This window comes from Pongo pygmaeus, chromosome 1 (assembly GCF_028885625.2).
Source record: "Pongo pygmaeus isolate AG05252 chromosome 1, NHGRI_mPonPyg2-v2.0_pri, whole genome shotgun sequence".
Taxonomy (NCBI): domain Eukaryota; kingdom Metazoa; phylum Chordata; class Mammalia; order Primates; family Hominidae; genus Pongo; species Pongo pygmaeus.
In genome coordinates this window covers 177229318-177242753 of record NC_072373.2, presented here as the reverse complement: position 1 = coordinate 177242753, position 13436 = coordinate 177229318, and the positions used below count along the sequence as shown (strand labels likewise).

General features: G+C 43.9%; 1 protein-coding gene across 6 annotated transcripts in view; it reads left to right on the top strand.

The window, feature by feature from the left end:
- CPT2 (carnitine palmitoyltransferase 2) overlaps positions 1–13436 on the top strand; it is an 89801-nt gene that overhangs the window by 68730 nt on the left and 7635 nt on the right. For 3 of the 6 annotated variants that reach the window (XM_063655788.1, XM_063655791.1, XM_063655794.1), the window contains 4 exons: positions 2980–3138; positions 3458–3952; positions 7571–7651; positions 9170–9276. In XM_063655788.1, the coding sequence (XP_063511858.1) occupies positions 3801–3952; positions 7571–7651; positions 9170–9276 (340 nt within the window). In that variant the 5' untranslated portion in view covers positions 2980–3138; positions 3458–3800. Of the gene's footprint in view, positions 1–2925; positions 3139–3457; positions 3953–5299; positions 5414–7570; positions 7652–9169; positions 9277–13436 lie in introns of those variants that run through there. The other 3 variants (XM_063655798.1, XM_063655795.1, XM_063655796.1) reach the window with 3 other exon arrangements.

Below are 13436 nucleotides of genomic sequence, written 5' to 3'. Positions count from 1 at the left end.
AGGCTGTTATTTTAGAGTCTTGAAAGTTGTCCTCCCTTTTTCTACCTGGCTACTGGCTTGGGGCTTTAGGTGGGTGAGGCCTACCTCCACAAGAAAAATCCACAGTGAAAATGGTGACATTTGGAGGGTGCTGGAGTTGAGCTTAGCCTTCCTCACTTCAGAAGAGCTAAATGCATACAGGAGTGCAACAGAAGTCAGGAATCTACTGCCAGAGGGGCCAGAGAGGGGCAAGGGCCTTCCTGCTCTAGGGCCCTTCCCCAGAAGATGTTAGCTATGGGTCAAGTCTCTACCTCCTCCCCAACCCCCATTCTCCATTGTGTCCTTGGAACCAGGAGCCCAGAAACCTGCCAGCCCAGATGACCAGGACCATGTTTGAGATGCATAAATTTGGTCCTCTGGATCCTTCCAAAGTACGCTGTATTTGTCACTCCCCGTAGACCCTCATGCAATAAGCTCTTCATGCTCTGTCCATCGGTTCTTTTTCTCCAGCAGTTCTGAGCAATGCTTCAAAAACGAAACATCAGATTCCTTGTAAAGTTAAAAGGAACATATTTTTTTTCCCACATACCATGAATTTTTCATTGATTGGTTTAGTTACAATATCTAACTCTAACGTGTCTACAGGTATGTTTTAAAAGTTCCTTTAAGGGGCCGGGAGAGCATTTTTTTAATACTCTGGTTTCACTTTTTTGCATTTAAATACTTTCTCACATACTCAATATTTATAAAAGGGTTAGAGTTCATTTTAACAAATCCCATTAAATAGGCAGGGCTTTTCAAGGTCTTGCCTATGAATTTCCTCATTTCAAGCACTGTTTAGTCCAGGTAAGCTCCAATAGAACCTGAGAACTTGGGACTGCCAGGCCAACTCTAGGTACTAGTTCCTGACATTTCTTTTAATATTTGGGTGGTCATATTTGTTCTCTTTGGTCATACTTACCCAACTGGGCCTCTTTTTTGTTGAAATGTGAACTCTACTGCTAGCCAGTTAAAGTTCATTGTTTTTCAGAACTTTGATTTTGAAGATGAATATTACTTTAACGTGGCCATCATGTACTGCTTTTTCATAGTTAATTCAAAACAGAGCAGAACTCTGGGGATTAGTTCAATAGAAACAATGTATTCTTCAGGATCTTTCTCTAAGTAGAGGAACTTTCTTGACCCTTACACAGCAATATATGGTCTTTTTGGACTACCAGCTCATGGTTATTCTTAATGTGGTCCAGACCCCAGGGCCATCCCCAGGAAAACGAAGCAAAGCACCTCCCCACAGTAGGCCTGTGCTAGACACAGTGGACACACAGTGGAAACAAGGTCCCTGCCCAAAGACCTCAAAATTTACTGTGAGAGATGAATTGGTAATTAAATAGCTGATTATTTTAAAAGCCCTAATACAGTTGTGTTTCAAGTACATAACTGTAAATGAATGTAAAAAGTGCTGTAAAATCACAGTGGGAGGGATTCATTCTTGCAGTGAGGAAGAAGGATGAGGATTGAGGAAGACTTCAAAGAGGTTGTGAGTTTTGAAATAGGGTTTGAAGGACAAGTAAGAATTTACTAGGCAGAGATGCATGGAAAGAACATTCCAGGCAGCAGAGACAGCTAAAATAAATAAATAAATAAGTCGCAGAGTAAGGAAAAGGATGGGAATGAGAAGTGGTTCAGTGTTACTACAGCATAGAGCAAGCTTGTCCAACCCACAGCTCAGGATGGCTTTGAATGAGGCCAACACAAATTAGTAAACTTTCTTAAAATATGAGATATTTTTACTTTTTGCTTGTTAGCTATCATTAGTGTTAGTGTATTTTATGTGTGGCCCAAGACAATTCTTATTCCAGTGTGGCTCAGGGAAGCCAAAAGATTGGACAACTCTGGCATAGAGTATTTTGGGGTGACATGATGGGAGCTGGAGAAGTAGGTGGGGGCCAGAATTCAGAAGGCCTTGGACACCAGCCTAAAGGCTTAGAGTTGCTCCCATTGGCCATGCACTCACCAAAGGTGTTCAAGTCCCTCTTTTGGCTGTTAGATTGGATGGGCTCAATCTTTTGGCCCTCTGTCTCTAGAATAGAGCCACTGCTTTTCTCCTGGGCCAACTATTTCTTCCTGGTCCTCTGATCCCCTTAGCACTACACAGATCTCGATATTTGCCTCAGGTATCAAGGCTCTGAAAATGATCGGGATTTAGAAGACACTGCTCTTTTTCAGAAAGAGTTTTATATTCTCCCTCTGGCCTTATACACTACAGGCAAATGGCACTGATGTTTTGGAGTTGGGCCAGTTGGGCCTTTTCTCCCCTCAAGAGAGGAGGATTCGATATTCAGTGTTTCTGAATTTCATGCTTAGTTCTTAACCCATTTCTCATTTTCCCTAAGAAATAAGTGCTGGCAGCAAGCTGCACTGTTTTTTTCTAAACGGGAAATGGGTTAAGCATTTGTGATCACCACTGAATGAGTGCCAGAGCTGGTTAGTGATCTTCCTGTTCAATCCGAGGTCAGCTAACTAGATAACAAAGAGCTGAAACTAAAAGTCCGGTCTCCTGACTCCCAATCCAGTACTCTATCTGGTGTGCTCCAGCTTCTGGCTCTGCTTAGCCAATTATGGAACAGACAGAATGTACTTGGCTGCCCCAAACAGGGCTAAAGGGCAGTTCTGTTCCCAAAATGGAATTCTGTTGTGCCTCAAGCCAGGCAGCATAATTGTGTGTCTTTTGGTAACTCCCTGTCTTCTTCTGTAAAATGGGAGTAGAGCCTACTTAATCCTTCAGCTACTTCTAATATCAGGGATTGGGGCGTGGTGGGCTGTTCTGCAGCTGTTTTGTGATGGATGAGGGATGATGGATCTATGTTCAAGTAGCGGAATCTTAGAGTCAGGAGTTGGAAGGAATCTTGGAGGTGGTCTGTGGTGACAGGAAGCCTCTTCCAACAGACTGAACACGGAAGACTTCCTAGAGCCGGAGGACAAGGGTTTCTTTCCTCTTAGCAGTGAGCTTCCTGTTTTTGGAAATGCTCAAGCCGAGAACGGATGTTCAAGCAGAGGGGATTCCGCTCGGAAGGGGCTTTCTGCACTGAAGTGGTGGCCAGCGGGAAACTCCAGGTTTCCAGCTCCTGCACAAATCCTTTCTAATATCCATCCACTCAGGTGAGCTGGCACAGCAGTAGCTGTGCAGTGTTCAGGGTCTTTTTATGTCAATGATCTTCAGCACGGATTACTAACAACAGTAACAACCGTTACTGTTTACTGCTTTCCTATTAAGCACCATGCACTGTGCATAACATGTTATCTTTATCTCACATCTAGAATTTTGGGAGGTACGTTGAATCACTACGATCTATCTACTTCTTAGGTGAGGAAATAGAGGTTTAAAATTTAGTCCACAGTCTCGCAAGGATGGAGCCTGGATCAAATTTTCGGTTATCAGATTCCAATCACGTTTCTTAGCTTCTCTTTTTTTTTCCAGCTCCAGTTTCTGTCTTGCTCCAAAAAAGGGGAAGGAGCTGCTGCGGCGCTCGGTTTCCCGCCTCCTAGGGAAGGAAAGGGAGACCAGCAGCGCGGAGGCTGGGGCCCCCTTCCGGGCGGGGCCTAGTGGTGGGCGGGGCCTGGCGGTGGGCGGCCCCTGCCCGGAAGGAGCCAGTCCGGGGCGGAGCCGACGGCCTTACAGGGGCCGGAAGTGGCCTGCGGGCGGAGAGGTGTCCCCGGAGTCCTGACGCAGTGTCTTGGGCTCTAACGGCGGCGGCAGCCTTGTGTTTAGATTCCAGAACTCCCCACTTGCCGCGTTCTCGCCGCCGCAGGCTCCCGGGACGATGATGCCCCGCCTGCTGCTGCGCGCCTGGCCTCGGGGCCCCGCGGTTGGTCCGGGAGCCCCCAGTCGGCCCCTCAGCGCCGGCTCCGGGCCCGGCCAGTACCTGCAGCGCAGCATCGTGCCCACCATGCACTACCAGGACAGCCTGCCCAGGTGAGCCCGGCCTCCGGGTCCCCGCCGCCCGCTGCCATCCCAGGATCGGCCCCAACCTGACTGCAGTCATTCATGACTCTTCTAGTGAACCCGTTTCCGCCCCCAAGCCCCTACCATGGAGGCTGCCACATCCCCTAATCTGGAAGTCTTAGGACTTTTCAGAATCTCCTAGCACAGGAACCTCAGAACCCTCAAATTCTCTTCCAGAACCCCTCGATGCTATCTCAGATTCTCCATCTTGAACGCTTCTCAGATTCCCTCTCCTTTAACCTAACTTCCAGCCAGCTATCCTGAGTCCTCTTCTCCCTGAAAAATGCCAGACCTGCATATTTCCAGCGCCGCTGTAATCCCTCGACTATGGTGTCTCCTGAAGTACTTTAATGACTGCCTCACATTCCTACCCGGAATATGGGTAGGCTGATTCCTAATACATCATGGTTACCATTCCTTAACTTCTCCCAGCACCGCCTTCACCCCTGTCACTCAGGACCCTCAGCCCCACCTCCCATTTCTCCAGTACTCTGTTCTTTCACCCCCCATGAGCCCCCACAAGCACAGCCCTCAAGTGTTCACCCTTGTCCTCAACTGACCCTCCCCCATGTTTTTAAATCTTTAATCTCCTAAGTCCAGTGTTCACCCGGAAACCTTTCAGTCTCTCCAAGCCTTCCTCAACAGGTTCCTCCCCTTAAAATATCCTTCCTCACCCACAGTACCTCTTGTAAGTGCAGCTCACCCTCACAGAATTCTAGACACCACCCTCAGTACCCCGTCCACACTCATCATACTCAGATCAAGGGTCCACCCAAATTTCTCTTCTCCTCCTCACTACAGGCTACCCTGCCTTCGAAACACTTCACCCAGAATCGACTTCCCCTCTGAAAATAGCCCTAGTAAATCCTCTTGCCTTTCCCTCCCCCAGTACTTTCTTAAATCCGGCTTCCAGTTCTCCCAGCCTTTGAACTCCGCTTTTGTCTGAGTTGCCAGGTCTCCTTCTTCAATATTAGAAATTTTCTTCACCCTCTAAACCAAACCTAAACTAACTTCTAACTTACTGAGTGAGTAACTCAGTTCCTAGAGCCAAGTTCAAAATTTGTCTCAAAGACCCTTCTCACCTTATTTCTCACCAAACTGCCCTCAGGGATTCCCCACACCCCAAGAGCTAGAGGCCAGGCTTCTTCCCCATTGTCACAGGCCTCACCTGAGCTGCTGGGTGTTTGTTTTTCTCTGCATCTGGGACCACTTAACCCCACGTCGTCACTACATACCCTCACCCTTTCAGGGGGATCAAGTGATTCTTGTGAAATTACATTTTGTGCAAACATCTAAGACATGAAAATGAGATTATCTACACGTGGCAGGAGGGAGGAAGAAAAAGGGGCTTTGTGCCTGTGGAATAAGCCTGGTACCTGCTTCCACCCTGTCAGCCTGTGTGTATGAGCTGAGCCAGTATATGGGTGAAAGGTGAGGACTGACAGAACCTGTCTTCACTTGCCAAATTCAGAGTCAGATGGTTACTGACTTTCAGGCAGGCCTGGGCCCCACCCAAGTTTAAGATCAGAGGGATTTTCTGCACTTTAGAATTGGAAAGCTGGAAAGAATATTCAAGATCATTTATTCCAACCCCATCCATAGCACAGTCTGTAGGAATCTGGAGGTACCAATTCAAACTCCAGTTCAAATAGTACCACTAATCACCTATGCATAACCTTAAGCAACCAACCTCCCCCAGACCTCCATTAACTTATTTGTAAATTGGCAGTTAGATGAGAGATGAGATTCCTTCTCTCGCTCAGATTCTAGACTGGTAAAATGTATAATCTTTCACACTCACTCATTGATGTCACACTTGGTGAAAAGCCATGACTTTGAAGTCTGGTAGAATATAGTTGCAGATTCTGCATCTGCAAGTCTTTAGCTATAATTTTGGGCAATTCTGTTAACTTCATTGAGCCACAGTTTTATTTTGGTTTTTTTGAGACAGAGTCTCGCTCTGTTGCCCATACTGGAGTGCAGTGGCCGTATCTCGGCTCACTGCAACTTCTGCCTCCTGGGTTCAAAGGATCCTCCCGCCTCAGCCTCCCAAGTAGCTGGGATTACAAGCATGCGCCACCACACCCAGCTAATTTTTGTATTTTTAGTAGAGATGGAGTTTCACCATGTTGGCCAGGCTGGTCTCAATCTCCTGACCTCAAGTGAGCTGCCCATGGCCTCCCAGGTAGCTGGGACCACAGGCATGCACCATCATGCCTGGCTGATTTTTTGTATCTTTTGTAGAGACAGGGTTTCGCCATGTTGCCCAGGCTGGTCTTGAACTCCTGGACTCTAGCAATCTGCCTGCCTCGGCCTCCCAAAGTGCTGGGATTACAGGTGTGCACCACCGTGCCCAGCTTCACTCCAGAAATTTTTAAGTAGGACTTTTTTTAATCAAATTGCCATTGTCTCTAATGTAGAATTTTGTTTAAAAGGAAGAAGGTTAACTTTCATGAATATTCCTACTGTAATAAAACTAAATCTTAAACATATGTAGGCAACTGGAATTATGAGGTAGCTGAGATAGTATTTGGAATTTTTCTGAGTAAGTCAGTGAATGTAAGGGGATCTATGGTGTTAAAGTGTTGTAAATGGGTACTTAGTGCAGTCTAAGTCCATAATGGCAGTAAATAATTGATTTATTTTTGTCATATTATGGATAAACATGCATTAAAAATAAACTGATAAACCACAGTATATCTTATATTAGGCTTTTAAACTGCTTTATGTATCATGTTTCAGTTTTCCTAAATGACTGATACATTTCAGTATTTTGCATATCAGTGTTAATTTTGAGTTGGTAGAGGCAACCTAACAAACTCTGATTGTTTTGCTATTAGGGGATATTTCCTTCAATAAAACCAATGAATTGAAAGAGAAAATACACCTCACTTTACTGTCCATGTATTTTCATTTCACAATAAGCCAGTAACTTCATCACCATAGCCATCTTTGGAAATCACTAGTAGACAGAATGATAAGTAGGCAAATTGCTGTTCCTGTTATTTAAGCACAGGGACTATTTGGTTCTTCCTAATGGCGTTCCTGGTGTCTGGGCATGGCTTACTGGTCGAATCCTACCTTTCAGTGACTGTAGCGCCCATATATGGCTGGCCCGTGAACAGATCTGTGTTTCACTCTTATCTAACTATCTGTTGTAAAATGCAGAAGACAATTTAGAAAATAGACCCTTTTCATTTTATCCTAGGGGAGAAAAATGCAGTTGTTCAAACTAAGGGTAGAATTAAATCAGGGCCAATACAGTGTTAGCACAGGTGTTATCATTGTGACCAGAAAACAGGAATGCTTGGGGCAGCTTCTGCTTCCCCATTTTGAATCTATTATTATTATTTAAAATAATGATATTCTTATTTTACTTAAAGATTTAGTTGTCATTTTACTTAAAAATAGAGTTACCATTGATATACTTGGCATTAGTAAACCCACTGATTCTGATTTGTCAGTCACTTCCAATTATTGGTTTTGGGGGAGGAAATTAATGATCTAGTAATCAGTTCATTAGCTTGTAAAGCTAATTAACCTCTTCCACATACTGTCAGCCTTACACTGACCCTGCTTTCTCCCCAGGCTGCCTATTCCCAAACTTGAAGATACCATTAGGAGATACCTCAGTGCACAGAAGCCTCTCTTGGATGATGGCCAGTTCAGGTAAACACTGAGAACCTTGGGTGAGCATAGTTGGGGTGGTTCAAGACAGGCTGGCAAGTAGTGGTGGACCAAGCTTCAGGGAATGTCTGTGACTTGGCTGGGTCTCCAGGAACCCAGAACCTAGTTGTACATCTACAAGTTCAGGAAATATATTTTCATTCATGAAGGACTGACCAAGCCCCGAGAGTTCTTCTAAACAGGCTCAATAGGAGATAGTTTATAAGCCAGAATGCCAAATGTGTACTTTCCCTTAGCAGGTGTACCTGGGAGGCTCGCTGGTCCTGGTCATTTATAGACAACATGTACCCTTGGAAGGGAGGTCCATTGAGGAGACCATACGGCAGACCAGAAGTCTGCGTTGTGAGCATGTTTATTGAGTTGGATAGCATGCCTCCAAAATTTATGCCCTTTTTCATGAAATTTAGTATATGATCTTATTTGGAATTAGGGTTGTGGCAGATGTAATTAGTTAAGATGAGGTCCTACTGGAGTAGTGTGGGTTCTTAATTAAATATGACTGGTGTCCTTGTAAGAAGACACAGAGACAGCCATGTGAGGACACAGGCAGAGATTGGAGTGATGTGTCAACAAGCCAAGGCATGCCAGGGATTGCTGGCAACACCAGAATCTAAGAGAAAGCCATGCAACAGATTCTTCCCCAGTCTTCAGAGAAGATATAGTCCTACTGACACCTGGATTTTGTCCTTAAAGCTTCCAGAACTGTGAGAGAATAAATTTCTGTTGTTTTAAGCCACCCAGTTTGTGGTGTTTTGTTATAACAGTCCTAGGAAGCAAATACAGCATGGAATTGGAAAATAATATCAAATATTGTCAAAAAGTGGATTGCATTAAGCTCTCATAGCCTAGTGTAGTGCTCTTTTTCCATAATGGAAATTTTTCTGTACAGGTAACTGGCATTGTTGTTGGAATCACAGAACTCTTCACTGGACAGCGATGGAGAAACAGATGAATTATCCATAATCTAGGCCTCTGTTTTCAAATATTTGTTATTAGTCATTTAAAGTTTCTCTTGATATGGTGATAGCTACCAGTTATTGAGTATTATGTTTTAGGATATTCTAAATCCTTAGCTTTATAAATATTTTTAGTCTTGTAAAGTGGTATTATTATCCATTTTACACATCAAGAAACTGAGACTCAGATCAAGTAACTTATCCAAGATCACACAGTTTGAAAAGCGACAGAGCTAGGATTCAGACTTAACTTATGTTGACTCCAGAGCTTATGTCCTTTTCTCCATGCCAAACTGCCTCCTAGGGTATGGATTATTTTGTGAGATGTTGATTGATTTTCCTAATCATTCATTTTAAGAAGGTAGTGTAGATTATCAATTTTAGATTGATTCCTGTTCTGGTTAGAGGTACTTTCTGATCTCATTCCAGGTTTTAGGGCTGTGCTGTTGGGGACCCAAAACTCTATTATGAGTTCCTCACCATGAACCTAAAAATCATGTATTCCCTACCATGGTTTGATTTTGCCTTTTCTTGAATGTTTTAGGAAAACAGAACAATTTTGCAAGAGTTTTGAAAATGGGATTGGAAAAGAACTGCACAAGCAGCTTGTTGCTCAGGACAAACAGAATAAACATACAAGCTACATTTCGGGTAGGTAGGCTGGGCTGTGGGTATGATTTCTCCCAGAGCCCTCCATAATGAAAAGTAAGGCATATTCTCTCCTGTTTTGGTCTCAGAGATATTTTTGGTGAGACCGGCAAATGAAGTAATGTCTCATCCTCCCTTCCTGAGGTAAATGTTAAGGCTGAGTGTGTTCCTCCTCTACTGAGGTGTTGACTTGAGCCCATGCTCAAGAACGATGGCCAGCCTTCTCTGTAGATGGGATTGAGGCAGAACCTAATCAACGGTCCTGTCTGAAAAGGATGCAGGATTAAGTCCTATGTCCTGTATCATTCTGGGTCCTTCACTGTCAGACAGAACTGTCCTCTCCAGCCTCTTCTCTCACCACCCACCCTGACATACTTCCTGCTAAAACTCCTCATTGCTCCCTGAACCCTTAGTCTTTCATTCTTCTGTGCCTTTATCCATGCTGTTCCCACTACCATTTTTTTGTCTGGCAAATTCTTCTTTTAAGATCCAAGGAGGATGGTTTTCTGTGAAACCTTCTCAGTCCTTTTTCCCTTCCATTCAGAGTTGGTTGCTTCCACCTCTGTTCCTACAGCACTTCTTTTAATTTAGTTTATATATTTACCAAGGTTATACATGCATATAGTTTAAAGAATCAGACAGTTCTATAAGGCTTGTTAGGAAAAAGAGCAAATTCCTTATCATCTCCTTATTTCCCACTTCTCACTTTCAGCTCCTAAATCTTTTGTTATATACCCCCGTATCTCTAAATTAGATACTTACATTACTGCATCTTGATTTTTTCACTTTAGTCATTAGCTATTGACATCTCACTGTAGAAGATTAGAATTCAGCAGTATTTTACATCCCACCACATATGTGGGATGTGTATACACGTACTTCCTATCCCCTCATTTTCACAGCATAGGGATTTGTAATTTTGGATAACTCAGTATCTAGTTTTATGCTATTATGATCATAGAAACACTATTGTCAGCTGACTCATGTAGCATATTGGGATTGTTTTTCCTTTCCAGTACAAACTTTTTGTTTTCTCTTAAGTTAATCATTGTTCCATCCTTTCTCTTGTTTAGTTTTCTATGTGCTTACTAATTTACCCCCAGACTCTTCCCAAGCTGTCTGAATCTCCTCTCAATACATGAAAGCAGATTGGACATTCTATCCATTTTGGTCTTCTTGACGAAACTTCTTCCAGAACTTGCGACATGCTGTAGTCTGGATTTGTGAACCTCTTGGCCTACTCTGAAGCTGCTCTCCTGTGCTCTTTCACCATCAGCTGGGGCATCTGTCATCTCTTTCTCATGTTGGGACTCGTGTTTCTTGTCTTTCATATTTTCTTATTTCTTGGCTTTTCTTTTTTTTTTTTTAAATCAGAGCACATATTCCCTTTACTATCTGGAAACAGAACATGGGAAGCAAAAATTTTAAAATGGCCCTTATACTTCATTGATAATTTGTTTGGCCAGGTTTGAAATCATTTTCCCACAGAATTTTGGAGCCTTTGCTCCATTGTCTTTTAGCATCCAGTGTTGCTGTTGGTAAATCTAATGCTATTCTGAGACTTAATCTTTTGACTACTTCTTCTCTCTGCTTTTGGAAGCTTTTTAGAATTTTCTCTTTGTCCCCAGTGTTTTGAAATTTCAGGTAATGTGTTTTAGTGTGTGTTGGGCCACTCTGTGAGTCCTTTGAATCTGGAATCTCATCCTTCAGGTCTGGGATATTTTCTTGTTTTATTTCTTTGGATTTCTTCCTCTCCATTTTTTTTCTCTGTTTTTTCTTTGTGGAACTCTATTATTATTCAGGTGTAGAATTTCTGGGTCTCATCCTCTAATTTTCTTTTCTCTCACATTTTTCATCTCTTACTCTTTTTGTTCCATTTTCTTGGGAGACTTACTTAATTTTAATCTCTCAACCTGTCTGTTTTTAAAACTCCTGCTTTCCTGTTTTTTACTTCCACAAGCTCTTTTTTCTTCTTATGGTGTTCTTTTTAAAAATAGTTTATCTCTGATAATTTTTTTTAAGATCTCTTCCCTCTTCATAGTCTGTTGCCTCCAAGTTGCTTTTCTCCTGTTTGCTTTGCCCTTTCTTCAGATGCTTCATAATCCTGTGTCGTCTTAGATATGAATGAGATATTAGAAAGCTCTTGGAAGCTATGTGGATGAGGGTGAGGCTTGTCAGTTACAGGCTTTGCTCTAATGTGATTGATATGGTTTGGCTCTATGTCCCCCCCCAAATCTCATCTTGAATTGTAATCCCCACGTGTTGAGGGAAGGACCTGGAGGGAGGTGATTGGCTCATGGGGGCAGTTTTCCCCATGCTGTTCTCATGATAGTGAGCGGTTTCTCACGAGCTCTGATAGTTAAAAAGTATTCAGTAGTTCCCCCAGTTGTTCGCTTTCTCTCCTGCTGCCACATAAGATGTGCCTTGCTTCCCCTTCAACTTGCGCTGTGATTGTAAGTTTCCTGAGGCCTCCCCAGCCACAAGGAACTGTCAATTAGACCTCTTTTCTTTATAAATTACCCAGTCTCAGGTAGTTCTTTATAGCAGTGTGAAAACGGACTAATATATAAAATTGGTACCAGGAGGGGGGCATTGCTACAAAGATACCTGAAAATGTGGAAACAACTTTGGAACTGGTTAATAGGCAGAGGCTGGAACAGTTTGGAAGGGTCAGAAGAAGACAGGAAGATGTCAGACAGTTTGGAACTTCTTAGAGAGTTGAATGTTTTGACCAAAATGCTGATAGAGATATGGACAATGAAGTCCAGGCTGAGGTGGTCTCAGATGGAGATGAGGAACTTATTGGGAACTGCAGCAAAAGTCACTCTTTACTATGCTTTAGCAGAGAGACTAGCGGCATTTTGTCCCTGTCCTAGAGATCTGCAGAACTTTGAACTTGAGAGAGGTGATTTAGGGTGTCTGACAGAAGAAATTTCTAAGCAACAAAGCATTCAAGATGGCTTTTTCTGAAAGCATATGGTCATAGGCATTCACAGAGAGATGATCTGAAATTGGAACTTATGTTTAAAAGGGAAGCAGAGCATAAAAGTTTGGAAAATTTGCAGCCTGACCATGCAGTAGAAAAGAAAAACCCATTTTCTCGGGAGAAATTCAAGCCCCAAGCTGCAGAAATTTGCATAAGTAATGAGAAGCCAAATGTTAATAGCCAAGACAATGGGGAAAATGTCTTGAAGGCATTTCAGAGATCTTTACAGTAGCCCCTCCCAGCATAGGCCCAGAGGCCTAAGAGGGAAAAATGGTTTCCTGGGCCCTGCTGCTCTGTGCAGCCTTGGGACATGGTGCCCTGTGTCCCAGGCACTCTAGCTCCAGCCATGGCTAAAAGGGGCCAAGGCACAGCTCTGGCCATTGCTTCAGAGGGTGCAAGCCCCGAGCATTGGAGGCTTCCCCATGGTGTTGGGCATGCAGGTTTGCAGAAAACAAGAGTTGAGGTTTGAAAACCTCCTCCGACCGGGTACGGTGGCTCACGCCTGTAATCTCAGCACTTTGGGAGGCCAAGGCGGGCGGATTATGAGGTCAGGAGATCGAGACCATCCTGGCTAACATGGTGAAACCCTCTCTCTACTAAAAATACAAAAAAAAGTAGCCGGGTATGGTGGCGTGCACCTGTGTCCCAGCTGCTGAGGAGGCTGAGGCAGGAGAATGGCGTGAACCCAGGAGGCAGAGCTTGCAGTGAGCTGAGATAGCCCCACTGCACTCCAGTCTGGGTGACAGAGCAAGACTCCGTCTCAAAAAAAAAAAAAAAAAGAGAAAACCTCCTCCTAGATTTCAGAGGCTATATGGAAACACCTGGATGTCCAGGCAGAAGTCTGTTGCAGGGGTGAAGCCCTCATGGAGATCCTCTACTAGGGCAATGCAGATGGGAAACATGGGGTTAGAGCCCCCACACAGAGTTCCCAATGGGGAGCCTAGTGGAACTGTGAGAAGAGGGCCATTGCCCTTCAGACCCCAGAATGGTAGATCCACCGACAGTTTGCACCATGTGCCTGGAAAAGCCACAGGCATTCAATGCCAGGCTGTAAAAGCAACCATGGGGCTGTACTCTGCAGAGCCACAGGGGCAGGGCTACCAAACGCCTTGGGAGCCCACCCCTTACATCAGCATGCCCTGGATGTGAGACATGGAGTCAAAGATTATTTTGGAGC